Source organism: Ixodes scapularis, unplaced genomic scaffold, assembly GCF_016920785.2.
Source record: "Ixodes scapularis isolate PalLabHiFi unplaced genomic scaffold, ASM1692078v2 ptg000376l_1__unscaffolded, whole genome shotgun sequence".
Taxonomy (NCBI): domain Eukaryota; kingdom Metazoa; phylum Arthropoda; class Arachnida; order Ixodida; family Ixodidae; genus Ixodes; species Ixodes scapularis.
Window position 1 is genome coordinate 64,944 of NW_024609975.1, and position 19,801 is coordinate 84,744.

Here is a 19,801-nt window from a genome sequence, read left to right on the forward strand (position 1 = left end):
ACTAATTAATTAATTTTGATATAACTTTCTTTATGTTTCACGCAATTCTCTGTTTATTTATTTATTTATTTATTTATTTATTTATTTATTCCTCACTTTCTCGTTTACTTGGTTAGGCATTAAAAAAAAAAGAACGAATGGCGGCTTTTTTATGGTAGGTGTCAAGGAAGTTAAAAGGGTAGGAGAGGGCATGAAGTGAGCCGTGTAGCCTCCACAAGCTATGCTCCCATGACGCCTCGCCTCTTTCTCGTTTTCCTCCTTACCCTTCTCACTTAACGGCCCAGCACGTGACCGTCGGGTGGTTGATGGTTGCGGGTAGGAGGAAGCGTGGTGCTGGTGGGTTTTATTTATCAGTCATCACAGCCAGAAACTCTGGCCCGCGCCCAGCCGACCGACTCTACGACTGCTGCGCACCGTTATGCCTTCTGTTTTCTACAGACCGTTACCATCCTGAAAACGAGAGCAATCAACGTGGAACGTCAGTGCTGTAACGAAGTCTGCTGACGTGTTTTGGATAATGTACCGTGCATCTGCGAGGAGTATTCTCTTTATCTTCTGGCCACTAATTTCAGCAGTAGCAAAAGCAAGAACAAATTATATACACACATGATTGCGTAACTATGTCGACCCGACAGGTTGGACCAATACTTACGGATTTTTACGGCGATGATTTCCGCGCTCGCCTGCAATGATAGCTGCGCTCTCATCGATCTTATATGATGTAGCACGCTACAATACGTTTGGCTTTTTATTTTCGTTGCGGCCGCTATGCACGACGTCCACTGGAACGTTTTATTGCTGTCGTGACAAATTGAACCAACTCAACTTGACTCGAGGTGGATACATGTTTTATTGACAATTAGAAGTGCACGGAGCACACCACGCTCCACTTCGAGGGGGTCCAGCCACCGCCACGACCAACCGCCGAAATCCATCGTTTCTGCAGTTCGGCGACCGTCGGAAATCTAAGAGAATTGTTGATCGATTCCTGTTATCGTACAACTATGTATGTATAATGCGCCAAGGGCTTACCGGTGAAAGGTAACCCCCGCTGAAGAAAAGCCAGTCCGATTGCAGCAACCGACCACTCTGCAAGCGCCCATCCCGTAGCCGGTGGAAATAAGCGTCCCGCCACCGTGGTCCCGGCGACGCAGAGCTTTTGTTTTCTCCGTTGCGGCGATTGCCCTGATCGTCCCGTATACCAGCAGCGGTGTGTCGTTTGCTCGTGATCCTCAACCTCGCTTGCACCTTTGCGTTTAATTGCATTATAATCTCAACCGCTTGCTTGCTTCACGCCTAGCCTCCGGTCTGATAAAACCTACCGGACGGAGCGCACGCAAGCCTGCAAGGAATCCTTGTACAATCAATCATCCATCTCGCACGTGACATGTCACGCGCACCAATTACCAGAGAGATCTGCGGTCACGTTGGGCAACATATCGTTTAAACTTTTTATGACTAGGCTTCACATATATCGCAACGTGCCCCCTCCTATACTCTGTATCACCTTATGATGTACCGCAGGAAAGGCTACAAACGCGAGCTCCTTGCTCTATAGGGCACATCTCGGGGGCACAAGCTCTCGTGCGTTAAGAGCAGCTTCTTACGCTAAGAGCTCGCGCTTCTAGCCTTCTCTGCGGTACAACATAAGGTGAAACGCAGTATTAGAGGCGAGATGCTTCGGTGGCACCCTCGTTCGGTTACCTTTCGTGACGTCATTACCTTGTGAACACGAAGTTCGATGGTGTTTGTAAGGGGCATGGTGGAAGCCTGAAATCATAGTGCTCTCAAAGAAACACTCCTAACACCGTCAAAATCGAAGTTATTACATTCCTCTTATTTTCGTCGATGAGAAATCCTTTGCATACGTCATTGTCAGCATTCGGCCAATCGCGGCAGGCCGACCACAGCGACGCTTTCGGTCGCTCATGTCGCCAATAGACCATTTGCTATATTACCCAAGCATCAAGGAGAATGCAGGGATTGGCGTTCCAGGCGCCGCACGTGCTGGCCTCAGCAGTAGTAACTTTTCTAAAGCGAATATGCAAAACAAATGGTATCTTGCACGCGCGTTCGTCAACGCTTTATTTTGGCTATTTACTTCGAATCTTTTATACGGGGAAGGCGTGCGCGTGTGGCGCGTGGAACACCAATCTCTGCATTCTCCTTGACGCTTGGATAATTGGGCAATAGGTCTATAGTATTTACAACCACCTTGGTAGGTGTACGGAAAATAAAGCAGATCGCAATCTGCCTTAAAAAAAAAATAAAAAAACGGTAAAAAAAGTCAGTTTCTTTAGCATAACGCAAAAAAAAAAAAAAAAAAAAAAACGATTCTTCAGGAATTTGACGACATGTCCGTATCCTCATTTCGTTTTCGGCCATTTTTTGATTGATTCCCGCAGAGTCTCTCCCTTCCTCTTCCTGTTTTGTATTTTGATTCTCGTCTGGGTTCGGAAATATGCTTTTTGCTCGACGAAAGCGGCGCCTCGACCGACTTCCCCTCTCCTCCCACTCCGTTCTTTCTTGGCGGACACGGCCAGCGACGACGGCAAGGATGCGGCCGCCGTGACAATCGTCGACCTTGAATCCTTCGGGATGCTGCGAGCTTTCTTCTTCCGGTCGCCGGAGCTCCGACGTCGGAGGCCATTTGCTTGGGCCGGCGGACGGCGGGAAGTGGGGACTGAGTGAATATCACCCGGAGGACAAGGCCTACGCCAAAACGTCATCACAGGTGGCACTAGCCCCTAGCGGATTCATGCAGCGCTGACGCCAGCACGGCCGCCAGCGCGTCGCGCAGCCTCTCCCAACGAGCGCGACGCTTGCACGTGGCGTCACCAAGACGAGCGCGTCTGCCGCTTAGCGGCGATCCTTTGCCGACCTTCAGTGGGTTCGGGGCGGGAAACCACTAACGATGACGTCATGGGCAGGCCTTGTATTATAGGCAGTACTGAATTAGTCCGCGCACGTCGCTGCACGCTCGGCTGGCTCGGCTGCCGCGCCGCAGCGCCCGCCCTTCGTACGGTCTGCGCCATTGCTGCCCTGATGAGACGGAACGCTTCGTCCGTCCCGACCATCCAGACGCGGCGGAGCAGCAGCGACAAAAGAAGCGAGTTGGGGATCGCTCAAAGAAAAATTGGAACGGGGAATAGTCAGAAGGGACGTGTCGACAGGAAGCCGATCCTTCAGCCGTTCCATTTTTGTTTCCTTCTGTTTTTGCTTCTTCTTTTGTTCGCGGTGGAAATCAGGTAGCGTAAGGGGTGGGCCTCCCTGGGGATCTGTGCTATAGAAACGTTTCTGGACGTGTGGGGATAAGTGAGACGGAAACGAGAAAAGGATGAGCGAGGAAGCGATTGCTCGAAAAAGGCAAAGGGGGCAGCATAGGACTCATGAACGTCATCTGATGTTTCTGTTGTCGCGTGAAAGTGAAGGCTAAGTGCGGAATGGGGGGGGGGGGGGGGGGGGGGGGGGGGCACTGGCATGGGTCCATATCACATGAGCGAATGACGTTTTAGCGAACAGCGACATTAGAGCGAATCGACGTTTTAGCGAACAACGATTGCGCGCGTTAACCCATCCGCCGCGCTGCGCTTACGCCGCTTCGCGGCGACAATCTGCGGCAGCTCATTACAAAAATTTGAACTTATTTGGCCTACCCGAAAACGCCGCTTGGCGGCGTCCGACTATTAGCTAAAGTGTCATTCAGTGAAAAGTGGGCGTTCGGTAAAACGTCATTCGAGAAAGTGAGTGCCTCCCCACTGGCATAGACGCTTCGCTCTCGAGAAAATTTCTTGCGCGTGCGCAGTAACCCCGTCTCATTTCGGGCAAACGCGGTTGCCTACGAACATCGGGCCAGAGGACGTATAACATGTCACTGTGTTATAGGGTTAGACATGTAATGATAATAATGGCACTTCCGTTACATTATTATTTTCATTACCCTCGAGGCCCGGAAGCATTACAGAGAAAAGGTACACAAAGAAAACAAACAAAATTCGGAATAAAAACAATAATATTACAAAATATGCAGTGAATGCATAAACATTTGAGGGATACATTTATAAATAGAGTTGGTCGTTTCAGTTGTAAATCAATGAATTTAAGATAGTGACACCAAAACGTGGCAAGGTGGTTTCATTCGGATAACGTTCTGTCTACGAAAGAGTCGATTTGGGCAGTGGTACGAAACTGACAAATTTCGACTTTGAATGAATGGACGGTCATTGCGAGTGGGAAATACACGGAGGAGGACGAGGGAGCTGGTCGTTCAGAGCAAGGTTAGTGCAGTAACGTGCAGTTGCAGCATTCGCTTAGGTGCCAGGCTCCCCGTGAACTCGACATTTAGGTGGGCGCACCGCGAGTCAGCGGCCCAGCACCGCACATTTCAGGCCGGCTTTCTGAACTCTCGCCTGTGAGGGAGGAGAAACAGTGGGAGAGGAGGAAAGGGGAGTGTCAGCACGGGAATGTTTACGGCTCGTTTGGCGCCCCGTTGTTGTTGGGACGTCGAGCACCCGAGGAGACGGCAATCGGAGACTGCCACGCTGGAGAGCATCAGGCAAGACGGATGCGGGGCGACAATTCCTTCCGGCATGCAGACGAGTGCGCCAGAATAGGAATGCCCGTCAACGCGGTGCGCTTATCATACTCTCAGAAGCGTCTGCGCGTATGCTGCCCTGCGGTGCACGCGGAACACCGACCATATATCATTTTCCTTTGTCCTGTTTAGTCATCGAGGTAAGTGGTCGGTACCGTGCTCAATGTCACTATTGAAGCTGCACTTTTATGAGAGAACGATATCCATCGCGCTACTCATGGCCTACGCCGATTAAAGGAACACCGATAATCGATGATAACGGCATCGCAGTGTGTACTATTGTCTTTAAGATGGCGTGCGAGAATTTCATGAAAGTGGGGTAAGTCGCGTTTGCTTCGTCTTTGAATGGCAAAGCTGGCAGCACCTACTTTACTGTAACAAATTACGAGGGAAGCTCGAAGCACCTGGAGCGAAAGTTCGAGCTTCAATCCTCAGTCCTGCCAGTTTCAATCTGGACGAGCGTCGTACCGGGAACTGGCTGTGCATCACTACTGCGTGATACGTGATTCAAGTTAAAGACCCCATGCGAGCAGTCTCGCTGCCCTAGTTAAGTTTCTCATCTACGGCGTGTAACAATGCCATCAAAAACCCTGGCACACTAAACTCACGCTGCCTAAACTTCTAACTCCAAAAGTGACTTTTGTCCCTGTAACAAATTTAATTCATTATATGACCTCTCAATGAAAATTCGTACTCGAATTTGGAACTTTATAATAAGGGTAATTTAGTATAGTTAATAAGTACCCTACTCGTTAATTTTAATAAATGTTACTCGCCTTTACTTGTCATTCGAAAAATATAAATTACCTTGTGAAAAACGGAAAGCTGCGTCGATACGTGATGGGATAAAATAATATTTGCAAAGTAAGCGCCCTTGCATTTGGAAAATGATGTCATTGAGATTAGTTAAAGGGCTGCTTAAATTTGTAATAAAACTCTAAATGGCGAAATTTGTCGACGCAGGTAGGAAAAGCCTTTGCGGAAAACTCCTGGAGGAGGAGGAGGAGAAGGAAAGAAAACTTTATTTGTGGATTTTCGCACGATCATCGCTTTTTTTTCCCGCTCCTCTCGGTCTGAGCCCTCAGTCCAGGGCGCCGTTGGCTCCGGCTGTCCGGCTGGCCCGCTCGATCAGCTGTAGCTGGTCGTCAGGTGCTGTGCTGGACAGTGCTGCCTCCTGGAAGCCACGGTGCAGCAGCCAGCATTTCACCGAGACATCTTCTTTGAAGCTCGAAAAATTGAAAACGAGAAGCTTTTCTGTTTTCAAGCGCACTTGGCAACGTAATTCAATTACTTCGAAATAACATTTACGGAGCTCAGAAACTTAAAAAAGAATGATTTCTTTTACGATATTAGCAAAATTTGGCCACGCACGTGTAATGCATTTTACCGCAATGAAAGCCCGATCGAAGAGGACGCCACTACTGGATGGAGCCTAATCAAGCGGCGGATCGTCATGGCGCTGGTCGTCTTTGCGCATTTCTTATGACCGACTTAAACAATATTGCGCAGTGAATGCGTCGCTATCGTTCGCTTTCTTTCTGCGCGCGATTCTGGCCCGTGACGAAGCACTTTTGACGCTGCTAAATTCACACCATTGGATTGTACCGTCTTGTGTGGTCGGACTTTGCTTGTTTGGAATCGAGTTGAGTGAAATTTGTTTTTCACGATCGTTCGTATTCGAATTTGTTTTTAATGAAAGGTGGTGTTTTCCCACTCAGTATGTGGTGTAGTAATCGCGAGAGAAAGCAAGGGCACTGACATACGGTAAACTTACCTGGACGGAATACAGGTCGACTATCACTGACCTCTATCTACGGAGCGAGCTTATCAAGAGACCATGCTCTAACCTGACGTTTCACGTGCTCATATTGTGCCTGCATGTCACATCAAGAGAAGTATATTTCTTGGTAACAAAATTTTGTCGGCCTCGTCATCAGGCATGCATAATGTTTTGACAAAGTTGGACGTGAGGGCGTTGGTTTTCAATACCTCGTTACGGAAAGAATAAACAAAAAAGGTCCGTCCTCCTCCGTCTTTTTTGTTTATTCTTTGTGTAGCAAGTTAGAATGTTATACGTATTCACGTCACGTCTTTAGTGTCTAAATTAACGTTTGTGGATTAGCTTGTTAGGGAACGGCCCATAAACGCTGGTTCCACGAACAATCCCCCCCCCCCTCCCCCCCTTCCCTCCCCCGGCTCACCTCCCGTCATTCGACGCACCGCCGTTTTGAGGACGTCTGCTATTGTAACTGCAGTGTATGGAACACCTGTTCTGAAATGCAGCGTCTAGATGGCCTTTCACAGTACTCTTGGGAACGCACAGTTTTGGAACGAAAACCTAGATGGCGCTTCAAACAACGGCAGGTGAACTGAAGGGAATGCGAGGGCTGCCGCCCTCCCCGGGAGTTTCACGACTGAGCTAATCTAGTAATGTCAGTCACAACTGAAAAAACTTTCTTTTTATCTTCTTGCGTCGTAGTACAGATAGATAAAAAGCTCCTCAATTAGCGCCATACCTCATCTAGGAAATAACATCGTTCTGGACAGCAAACTAAGTTTGGAAAACTGTCAAAGTCCAGGCCTTTCTGATCTCTAACATTCATGTTAGCATTGAACAAGCAAACTACAGAGCAACGAAATACAAAAGAAAACGCTTGACGGAGGACGTGCCATCTGCGCGCTCTCCAAAGATCTATATGCCTCGAAACATAACGCGTGAAGCGCCATCTAAGCCCCAAGCCGACACTAGGCTCAAGTGGGCTCAGGGGTGACGGAACCTTCAACATTCTGAAAACCCGAGACTGAGGAACGAAGAATATGAAAATGCGCAAGCAAAGCTTTCAAAACTCAATGCTCAAAGCGTGAAAAAAAAAAAAATGTCCGACGACGTTGAACAAGAAATATATATCTATATAAAAAAAAAGAGGTTCGTTGTTTGACGAAACAAAAGCGCTTTGGCGAATTCCGTGGGACTTGTTTTTATGCCTTGACGACGTCTTTCGGCCATGTGCTTGCGATTCTCGGGAGGCTTTCTTCCTCCGCGTATGTAATTTTCGTGTTTCTCTGCCGTCCTTCTGAAATGTGCCGTCTCATTCGCACTTTCCTGCGGCGACATAGTTTCCGTCTCGCGGATTTCGAGCCAACTACTCCGCGGGGGTCGTCGCGACGGTCGCATTTCAACGTCCCAATGACGTGTTCGCTTTTCTCTGCTGCACAGGACAAGCTGACCGATGGCGAAAAGCGAAAAAGTCGCGGCTCTCCTACTGCACACAAATCATATACAAAAGACGCGATGACAGAAGTACTTTTCGAGGCGCAAAAAATATTCTCGAAGCAGGTTTCTTTCCTACACTTGTGTGCTTCGAACATGGCTGTCGCCATGCTTTGTGTGACAAGAGTGTCAGGGCCGCCATACAAAGAAGAAACAGGTCTCAGACATTGTCTATGCACTACGTTTTCTGTGATGTTTCTAAAGCTAAATTGTTTAGAGTTTCTAAAGAAAAACAAATCACACATGGTGTAGGTAACCGATAAAAAAAGCACCTTAATTAGACAGACTTGTGCAGGCAAATTAAGAAAAGGTAACGTAGTCCACATGATCGCGACTACCTCCGAGCCCAACTATACTCCGTGTCACTAGTTGTGTGCACTGCAGGCGAAGGCAACGCCAGGCGAATCGAGAGAAGGCGAGCACTAGGAACGTTAGAGAAGAAAAGAGGTTTCTCTCCTCCCCAGCCTTCCTAGTGCTTTCCCTTTCTGCGTCCCTTCTTTTCCCCGGCTCCAGGGTTACCATGTCATTATTGGACCAGCTCGCCTGTACTCTTGCTTTAGTTACCCCACATGTAGCAGGATTTGATTCGTATATTGTAAAACACCTAACATAGGACAAAAAATAAACATCACAACCGGGATTTAGAAGCTGATTTACCTTATCTTCGTTCGTTAACACGCTATGAACTTTTCTTCTCCACTTCCGGCAAATACCCGTTGTGCCCTGCGTTCCTGTACAGTGAATTGTTTGGCCAGAAAGCAGGGAACCTCGGTTTATCTTTAAACAAAAAAGGCGCTTTCTTTCTTTCTTTTTTTTTACGTGCGGTGTCATCGTTATCGGCAGCTCGAATTATTGAAAATACTCGATTCATAACAAAAACTTTATGCGCTTCCGTTGGCTTTATCATTACATAAACTAGAATATAAAAGCCCAACCACAAGGGGCGTCTTTTCACGCACTTCGCCCGCGCCAGCGTCTGCGCGCGTCCTTCCAGGCATAGCCTCCTATATACTGGCAAAGCCTGGCAGATCGCCACGAAAAGCGGCCGCCGAAACGGAAAAGGTGGAGAGGCGGACAACGATTGAGAGGAGTGCCACGTGACTGGCGCCCCGCTGCGGCGCGACGCCGAAACACACTTCTCCCGAGTGAATAAATGTGTTTCGGGTCCTCGCCGCCGTAAAAGCTGTGCGCTGAAGTCCAGGTCCCCCGAGAAATGGCTCTTTCCGGGACCTCAATGGCGCCGTCGTCGAACTGCCAGGCTTTGTGAGTATAGAGTAAGAGAATAGGCCAAAAAGTAAATAGATCGGACATATGGAGTGTATCAAACTGGAGTTAGGGGAAAACAACAGCTAGATTTTATTAGTGGGTAATATGGAAATTTTTGTAGGTCGTACCTTTCTAGCAAACAATTCGGTAAAAAAAAAAAAAAAATCCCCCCACTCGTTTTTATTATCCAAAACACTTCCGACGCGCCACTGCCTGCAAGTCTTTCCAAACTATTCAAATGCGATGCAGACTTCAAACAATAGCGCGCCATTGAAACCAAAGTTATCTTTTCATTCGGAGTCACTTTCGCCACTTGGAAGAGAGCCAGTGGCAAACCCCCCCCCCCCCCCCCCCAAAAAAAAAAAAAAAATTCCTAAATAAACGCTTTTTCTTGTATCTTCTCTGAAAATCAAAAGGGTTAAGCTTTTTCAAAGAAAAAAGAAAAAAAAAACCGAAACAGAAATAGATTGTCCTTTCAGCACAGCGCACTGCCGCGGTCCGCCTTCTAATTGGACCCGGGTTCGTCGGCTGGAGCGTCGGAGCGCGCTGGCTCTCGTTGCGACAACGGATGCAGAACCCGCAGTCCTGGTTTTGCCAATTAGCGCTACCACTGGCTACGGCACCTCGTTACGCTGATGACCTTCTTTGTATTCCCCTGTGAGGGAGTGCCCGGAATCCTCCTCCCCTCCATTCCCCTGTTTTCCCCTTATTTTTGGGAAAGAATGAAATGGCTCCACGAGACCAACGACTTCTCAGGGTGAAGCGCCCTCGCTTCTGCAAAGTTGACGTCTTTTTGCATCGCTTACGCACGTTGAGTTTAGCAATTCAGTTTTATCGCGGTACATCTCTCTAGTTTATGCATTCTTCATAATATATATTACACCAGTGACAGTCTAAACGTGATGCTCTTTAGAGCTCCTACATACATGCCATCCTGTACCGACCACCAATTGACAGTTGGTGTTTTTGAAAGTATAGAAATAATTTGTAGTTTGACTCATTTGTCTCCAGAACAAGCCTGGACAGGAGCCACCTTCTCATCACCGTGGTCTATCCCTCCGATACTTTGGCTGCTGCAATTGAAGTTTACTGTGAAATAGTTTGGGTTAAGCAACGTAATGCGTGCCGAAATAATTTAGGAAGAAAGGGGACTCATATGTATTGTTGACATGGCACCTGCCGTGCTCTAGTTTGACGCCAGGCTCGGCTCATGACGGCTACTTTGTTGATTGAGTACTTTGTTTCCCCTGTCCAAAGCGAGAAGAAGTACCTGTACCTTCATACTGTTATATATATATATATATATAACGGGTTTCGAAACTTGAGGACAATACAATGCGCGCATTTGCAATGAGATGAAAGAAATGCTTTTCAACGAGCCTCGGAGCAAGGGTTACACCAGAACAGGAACACAAAGAGCTTTCGGGAACACGAATCTGGGTCACTGCAGTTCAGTAAAGCCAAATCCTTCCTTGGCCGAAGGGGTGCCTGTGCTCGCATGAAAACGTGTTCGCGCATCTTCATACTGGAACCCCCTGAACCGCTGTATTTCGAAAACGATTAATTGTGATCGTACTGTGTGTTGGTGTCACCAGAATCCGGAGACGGAACCACTCCAGCTCCAGATTAAAGATGGGGTCTGAGGATGAAATCCAAATGATGTCACCAGCACCTCTCTGGCTCCAAGCATGACGTGCCCTTCAAATACAAATTGAAAAAAAAAAGTGGACAAGAGGACAAGTGGATACATACAGGCGGACGTACTTGTAGCTATCCTCTTGTTCTTTTGTTGGCATGTGGAGACTGCGTTTTGCTCGTGCCTTGTTTCCTGTTGTGTGTTCGGTCGTTTGACTCAAAGTTTGCAATTTATTCAGCTTTTTCCTGGAGTCTTACGATGCCTCGTTACGTAGATTGCTCCTGCCAAATTGTTTTCCCAAGGTTGCAAAATGTAATTTAGATACTGAGCACAAGGTACTGAGAAATGTAAGTAGTGAATACTCTAGACTAAACGTATCTGCAAGATACCAAAATGCTATAAAAGTATTTGAAGTACAGTTTGTTGTGTAGCGAATTTGAGATAAACTCTAGTCTGGGCTGTGTATATGCCGATACTTCCGTAGGTATATCGGCGATTCTGTACAATACAAGAGAAATTGGCAAACATCAGATTCTATATCTATCGTCCTTGTTTTAAGTACTGAAAAGTTTTGTTTTGCGGTCTTCGAATCGCGCTCGTGTTTAGAGCTGTCAGTTTTTTCAGCGCAAAAATGTTGATCGCCGACAGCCTTGGGCCCCGTTAAAGGTCATCGGAGTCGAAAACTTGGACGGCTGGCGGCGCGTCTCTACATAACGAAACCCGACGCACACTTTCAAAAGAAACGTCCTTTTCATTTTTGTGCTTCGACGCACTCTCGTCGTGTCACATCATTAAAGAACTAAGTAAAACAACAAACAGCGACACAAAAGTTTAAAAAGCAGGCCCTAAGGACTCTTTTTCTAAACCTGAACATCACTTTCTGGAGGGAAGCCAGCTAAACGGTCGCCAGGCAATTCTGAAAGGAGCTGTCAGTTGCAGCTGCTTCCACGGACTTCTATGTCCTAGTTATTTACGCTCGAACACCAGAGAGCAGCTTTGCGATCCCTCCCCACCCCCTCCCCCCTCAAACACAAACACGCACGCACATATATTACAAGGAAAAAGTATCGACGGCAGTGTACCAGAAATTTGGACCAGAACGGCATGATTTTTTTTTTTTTCATGTGTCGTTGGGGGTTTGTGCGTCGGCAGGGAAGAATTATGCTAGCTTCGCACTCCTGTTTTAGTGTCATTTAGTTCCCTGGAAGATTGTTACAGTTTCCTTTATTTTATCTGTTCGCTGCAATGTTCGGACTAGTCGATGCATCGCTGTCCTCAGTTTCACTCCAACTCGATCAACAACGCAGACAATCAATCAGCGTCAAAAGTGCGGCGTCACGGCGATCGTCGTTTTTGTGACTTTGCTATCTGCAGCTAAATTATTCACGCACAGAAAAAGCACAGGGTCACGCTGCGTTCACTTTGCCTAGTTGCTTTATTCAGTGATAGCTAAAAAGAAAAAGAAAGGCGATGAGCCCCGTGACGAAGCACTTTTCGCGCTGCTTAATTTGCTCCATCCGAGTGTAATATTAGCCGCCGTCGGACTTGTAATGACAAGGAGTGTAGCAATTGCTTTAGAGAAATTCGTCGTCATGGAACCTTGCAAATATCAATCCTTCGTGTAAATCAGAAGACACACATTCTATGTCAAAAGAAGACCCAATATTTTTTTTACATTCCATTTATGCGAAATATTAAAACACATTTTCTGCAAATACTTTAATGAAATTTTCAACACGACTTTAGATAGGGGGTTTATAACCATTTTCTATTTATGTTAAACCGAAGCGCCCTAGGCATTATTGCATTGGAATAGAGAGTGCACAATAGCGTTCAATAAAAAAAAAGTATACTTTTCGGCCCGCGTGCATAAACAACGCATCAGAGAAAGCTGAAACTGGGGGTAGATGTGACGCTAGCAGTGGGTGTAAAATGCGAACATTTTATATCCACATGCGAACACGCTACCGGCACATGTCGTGACCGCTGGAACTCGAGAAGCAGATTTCGGACAGCAGTACCTAGAGTTGTCATTTCATCCTTGTGCTGAATACGTGTTATTGATCTGTGAATTTCGAGTGCGAGTATTCTTTGTGTTGTGCCAATCCACTCCTATCTTGGTCCTGTGTAGGACCGATAGTGTTTGAAATAAATAAATAATTCAATTATAGTCTCTCCCAGCTTAATAAACTAAGAGCGGGACGATCCCCGTGCAACTTATTATCGCAGCAGCCATGGAGGCACTAAAGGATGCCGAAGAACGAATCACCCAGCAAAACGTGTGAGCCTCGCATCCTAAGTTTCTCCAGCTGTCACTCACTATAAGTTTGTACCGCATCAAAAACCACTTCCGAAGTCATGCTAGGGTTACAACGTCTTCCAGTCTACACTTTAAGAAAAAACAAAGAACCAACAACTTTCAGAAAGGTTTTTTGACGCTCAAGATCTCTTTCACCTCTTGAATAACGGCTCTGCCTCAAGCACTATCGCCATTTGGCGCACTCAAAAGGCCACTGGGCGATGAACTCTTTCGCATCCAAAAAGGAGCTTAGAAATTGCTTCATAGGATTTTTTTTTTCTTGCGAAAAAACCTTTTGGGGGTGCTTAAAAGAACTTTTTTGGGCAAAAGATTTAGACAAGCCGAAGAACCCCTAAGAGTTCTTTTACGACCAGTCTTTTGTGGTCGTAAAAGTGTTAAACTATATATTTCACAGTGTTCAACTATAGGTTCTAATCCCTTTAGGCTGAGTACGAAGGAAGCCTATATTTGTCATCTCTATCGTTTTGGCCGGTTTTTGAAAACGGGCTTTACGTGCTCTTCTTTCCATTCGCTAGGTGGTTTTCCTGGTATCACAACTATGAAATAATGCAAAAAATGAAGGCTGGAAGAAATACTAGAGTGCTCCTCTGGTACACGACTATGTTACTACACTCCAAAATTGTTTTGTTTTCATTCGAGCTATTGACCAGATTAAATATACACTCGTGGCTTATTTAAGTATCTAACATGCTTCTCTATATAAGGGAAGAGATGGGGACAGGGAAACTACTATTGGGGACGTAAATATAGATTCAAAACCACTATTAAAGAGTCTCCCTTAATTAACATTATTGGCCACCAACCGACCCGCGTCGCTGATTGGCGGAATGCCTGTCCCGTCTTATTGTCTGAGCCTTTCACGTATTTCCTCTATTCCTCTGGGTTGTATTCTAATCTTTCCAGAACGTCGTTAAACATCGTTTTGAACCGTGACACCGTATTTTTTAGACGTTACGTGAGCTCTTCTAGGTGTTCCAGAATATATTTGCGGTTTGAGACTAATCGAACTTCAATATTCGATTTTTTTTGGGACAGTGGTGTATTTTCACAAATATAATCGAATTTGTGCATTAATTATTCGAATTCGAATTCAGTATATTTTTTCCATACTTACGCACAGGCAACAGGTTCAGGGGAAAAAAGCCAACATCTGTTGGTTTGACCAGGCCAAACCCGTTTTTTTTAGATCTATCTAAGGCACTTAAGACAGTTTCTCAGCCTACACTTTAGCACAAGCGTAACACCGTACTAGGCAATCCTTCTCTGGTTAACTGAATATCTGGTTTTCTTCCTCTTGTCTCAGAGAATATGCGTTATAACTGTCCCATATCTCTTTATTGATGGTTTGTCGTCAGATGTTCCTCTCGTTTAAGTTCTCTGAGAGCTTCTATTTTTATTGTGCATAAAAATACGTAGACAACCGCGTACTCTATCAGACGATCATCTTTTACGGAATTGTAAAATTCTAATCACTTTTGTAGCACCCGACAAATGACACAATTTGAAGCGTTCTTGCGGCTCGTTCACACGGCTGCGTTGACGGCGTTGTACTGTGTTGCGTCGGGCAGCACAGCGCCTCCCCATTGGCTCGCCGTAAGGGTCACCATAGCAACAGCTCGACGCAAGCAACAAACGAAACTGTGTGAATGAGCCTTAACACCTGACAAATAAACATAATTACCCAAATACCGTATTTATATAATTTCTAAGGCACTCATCTCCTTTCTTGTTCGCATATCCACTAAACAGTTGCAGTTCGGTCTTCTTTCTGGACGTGTCAATTTTTTTGTCTAAGCATATTTTGAGAAGAGACACAGCACTGAAAAATATTGGATGACTGCAGCTAACATTGTATGTAACTTCACAAGCTGCTATGCTTCTAAGATACAAATCTCGGGTCCGTCGAACCCTCAAATACGGTGCAGTCGTTTTGGAATTAAGACAATGAGATGTAAAGAAACTGAATATTTTCAAATAAAGCGTTACGGTTTATTTATTGCCGGTGTCGAAAAACGTTTGAGCCCGACGTTTAACATTAAAGGAGCTGTGCAACAATTTTAACATTGAAACAATTGGCATCTTCTACTTTTGACATTGTTCACCTTGTCACAAAGGAGAGAAACACACCTCCTTCTTTCGAAATGTTGCCATTGCGCGAGGCAAATCGCGAGGCAAAAATTAGAATATTCCCCGACCTCCAGCCGCGTGTGGCGGCCATGAGAAACACGCGGCGTGACCAAGGGGGGGGGGGGGGGCTTTTAGAAAGATAGCAAGTTGTGCGAATGCCTGCTCGATAAAAGGTAACTTTTCTATAAATCTTGTCGTTCCAACATAAATATAAATGCGTCAAATACCTGGTATCATCGACAAAACAAAACTATAAAGCTTGTCGACGGGGCGCTGGCACACATGTCCGCTTCATAGCTAGCAATAAAAATAGCCTCGTGAATTTCTCTGCCAGTCTTATTTCTGTGCCGTGCTAAAATCTTGATAAAAAAGTGAAAGCCGTTTGCGACTCCCTCTAACGCCGAATTTGAGCGCAGCTCTTGAGGAGGAGTAGGGAAGGAGACTGAGAGGGGGGGGGGGGGTCATGTGACCTCGGGGAGGGGGGGGTCGCGTGACCTTGGGGGGGGGGTCACGTGACCCCCCCCCCCTCCCTGAGGTCACCGAAGGTACCCGAGGTCCTCCCGAAGCCCTCCCGAAAGAACCCGACGTCCTCCTGAGGTCCTCCCGAAGGAACCTGATGTCCTCCCGAGGTCCTCCCGAGGTTCTCCCGAACGAACCCGAGGTCCTCCCGAGGTCCTCCCGAAGGAACCCGAAGTCCTCCTTAGGTCCGTGGGGGGGGGGGGGGGGGGGGGGGGGGTAACGGTTACGCCGACGCCGACGCCGCTCAAGCCGGAAACGGGCGCCTAAGAGTTGCGCTCTAAAACAAATCGCCGTTTCATCTCCCGCAGGCGCGAAATGAAATGACGTTTTCGATGAGTCGTCAGAGTGCGCGATCAGCACAGTCTGACTCACTGTTGCTAACAGACGTGCCGTTCGATTAATTTGTTTTGGTATCATATCAAAGCTGAATAGACATACGCTGCACAGTGCACCATAGGTCCTAACATGTAACTTGTTACAATACTGTGTTATTGACTCCGCGTGGAAGTTGAAACTTAAGCCTGCAATTTATCGTCAAGGCCTCTGTTTCCGCTACCATTATATACATATAGTTGAAATGTCGAACGTTAATATACCACATCAAGCCAAACGTGATGGTGAAAGAATCATAAAGATATCTCCATTCCTTCAAGAGACATGCACCACCAAGATGGTCATAGTACGTCAGGCGCTGGCATGACATCACGCACGCCGCCATCAAGTGACACGCATCGCATGTCCAGTGCGGCCGCGGTGATGCGGTGACTCGCGTTTCGATCCGCACTTGTTTGCGATTTCCTGTGTGCCGTGCGGTTGAATAGGCTTTTTTTCTGGCTTGATATTTGTTTCTTTCGGTTTCTTATATATCGTTTAGTTGTATAAGTCTACCTCACATTTAAATATCTGTTACATTCGATTGTTTCTGTAATAAACAAATAAATGTTTTTCATTTGATATTTGTATTATTCCGTTACTTATAAATACATCTGTTACGTCCGATACATGCCTTACATTTCACTAGACACGGCACGTAGACGTTATCACACCTAAACTTGTGGCCGTGTGGCCACTGCCTGCCCTTTTTTCTTTGATCTTATTTCCATTTTTTGTCTGCGTGCGTGATACTATTCTACCCGTGCAATCCCTCTAATATATCTGTAATATCTGTAAACCAAATGAATCCATTTTTTAGCTAAATACTGTCCCACTCAGAGGAGTTCACCCTTTTACAACGCACAGAAGAGAAAAAAATGCGCAAAAGAACACGTGTATAGAAAGGGTTTGCAGTCTTAGTTGAGGTTCAATTATTTCCTAGGAATAGCAATTTTATCTTTTCCTATGCTTGAAATCCATTCCTTTGTTGACGTTTCGTAAGTATACTTAGGCACTAAACCCCCAACAAAGCGATCACTTTCATCTGAACGTTCAAACCATAACAATAGTCTGTGACGGCCAAGGTTACAAGAACAACTCAGTTGGGAAGCCGCCATAGGAGCCTGCTTTGAAAAAGTGGCTCTGATCCGTACTCGAGAACTGAACGAGACGCGATTGCAACGCCGCCATTTTTCCCGCAGCGGCCACTCCGGGAATCGCACGGATGCACGTACCGGTTCTTCAGTCGGGTAGCGCAAGGGCCAGTGTGACTATCTCGCAGCGCCATCTTGCAGTAGCTATATAATACAACTTGCATGTTTTGGCTTGCCGCTAAAGGACGGAGCTGTAGTCAGATATAGTTAGGTCTTGGTGGAGGCGAGCGGTCCGGATTTCAAGGGTGAGCTTTTTAAACTGAGTGTCTTAGTTACGTTGGTGACAGCCTAAAAAACGCCGGGCATGACAGTCCCGATCCTCTTGTTATCGCTCCACAGGCAAGAGTACTGCGTTACTCGGTAAGAATGCCGGAGAGAGAATCATCACATTATAAGCAACGTCGTGAGTTTTTTTCAGCTGTAGAATGACTTTAGGGGTTATCAATAAAGCACATACACTCCAAACCCGTGCTTTCACTTTACAACGGAACACTCGGATAGTCAGACATTTTGATCTATACGGATATATAACCCGGTGGATGACAAGGCTGAAAGAAGTCTAAACCTTGTAGTGAAGTAGGGATTGTGAAACTCGAAACATGGCCAGAGAATGAGTCATTATGACCTGTACCGCATCCCAGAGGAGAAATGATTTTTTTCAGTGTCTTTGCAGACCGTGCAACTCCCGCAGTTTGTTGTGGATAAATCGCCAAACGCCTTGCAAAAAAAAAAAAAAATATATATATATATAGTGTTGTAGAAGCTGGTGAAAACTTTAAAAGCAGCCCGGCATATCTTTAAAAAACGTCGGCAGCCACTTTAAGAATTCCAGAAGGTGCTTTCTTAAGTTCACCGCGTGTAATTTGGCAAAGATGGTAGAGAAACGCTCTGACATACGATTTAAAATTAGTTACTAAACACAATAATAGCTGAGGGCACCTACGTTTTCTTTATATAATGCGTGGCACCGTCATCAACAAGCTGAATGGTTCGAAGAAGTATTTTATGATGGTAAATACTAGTCAGTTCATGATTATCTATTTTTGCCTGGAATTCACGAAGATGTTAATTATGTATATAATTTCATCTAGTGTGCACTATTGTTTGAAATGCTGCCAAAATCCTAATCAGTTCCATTTTTTTTTTTCAGATTCTTCAGTCTGCTTTTTCTTCTCTTGTGTTCAACGCTACAACGAGCGCTTGGCGATGACTCAGACTTAGTCCCTGAACTCTGCGATCTCAGGGACCAGCCGATGTATTGCAAGTGCGAGAATAAACACATCGGCAAGGACGACGTCGAAATCACCTGCTTTGTTGTGAGAAATCTCACAGAAGATCACGTTGTTTTTAAAGCCTTCCAGAATCAGCCATCGATCGTTTCGATTGCCTTCAGCACGTTCCGTAGTGACTACCATCTCCACTTTGTTCCGAGAGAAGCACTGCGTTCCGCGGCGCCTGCCCTGGAGAGCCTCAAGTTCACTCAAGCCAACCTTGGCTCGCTTAAGACTCACTCCTTCTACAACCTGCCTAAACTAAAGACGCTATCTCTCGATTCAAACGACATCACCGACTTGGAAAAGGAGTCCATTTCCGACTTGCCTCACCTCACAAAACTGGAGATGGGCGACAACAAGCTCGTCAAGCTCCCTGCTCACGCCCTCTCGCGTCTGTCGGCACTGACGCACCTATTCCTAGAGCGGAACCAGATAAAGAGCATCGAAGACACGGCCTTCGCTGACTTGGGTGCGCTAAAAGAACTGGACCTGAGCGACAACATGATCGTACATCTGACTGAGGGCACATTCAAGGGCCTCGACCATCTAGAACGGCTGGACATGTTCCGGAACAAGCTGCAGAGGTTGGACGCCCGGGTCTTCAGCGGGACGCCGGCGCTCGTGGAACTGGACCTCAAATACAACAAGGTTTCGGAGGTGGACCCGCTGGCCTTCCAGGGATTGCCGCGCCTCAAGAAGTTCTACTTCTCTCACAACCGGCTGCGGATCTTACCGGCGAACATGTTCTTAGGGGCGCCGAACCTGCTTACCGTGGACCTGTCGCAGAACCAGCTGCTCACGCTTACCTGGAGGACTGTCCAGGACTTGAGGAAGATTGACGCCGAGTCCTTCGACATGAGCCTCACTGGTCAGTGCTTTTTGAATGGTCTTTTGCGAGAACGGCGGTTCGGGCTTTGGTTCAGAAGGTAATTTTCATAGACCGCACACTGCGGATTCCGGGCTCCGCAAGCGCACGCTCAATCAGTAATCAAAGTGACGAAAAGTGCTTACACCAGCAAGGCAGTGTTTTTGCGTACGGTCTACGATAATTTCCTATTTTCTTTATGATGTTCTTAAATTTGTAAATCGAGGAAATGACTGCCGATGCATCGATACACTGCTTCGGATATAAGAATAAACAAAAAGTTCACCACTTTGGAAATTTATTAACTATTTCGGCTGTGAATCTGCGATAACTATACTGCACAAGTTTCCATGAAGAGGATCGATTTCCTAGTTCTCACAGAAATTCCCTGATGATTAGCTAG

At 46.3% G+C, this 19,801-nt stretch overlaps 1 protein-coding gene across 1 annotated transcript in view; it reads left to right on the forward strand.

The window, feature by feature from the left end:
• Nucleotides 1-19,801, forward strand: part of LOC115321486 (protein slit-like) — a 212,944-nt gene that overhangs the window by 57,116 nt on the left and 136,027 nt on the right. The window contains exon 2 of the mRNA XM_040210944.3: nt 18,410-19,401. Within this exon, the coding sequence (XP_040066878.1) occupies nt 18,410-19,401 (992 nt within the window). The remainder of the gene's footprint in view (nt 1-18,409; nt 19,402-19,801) is intronic.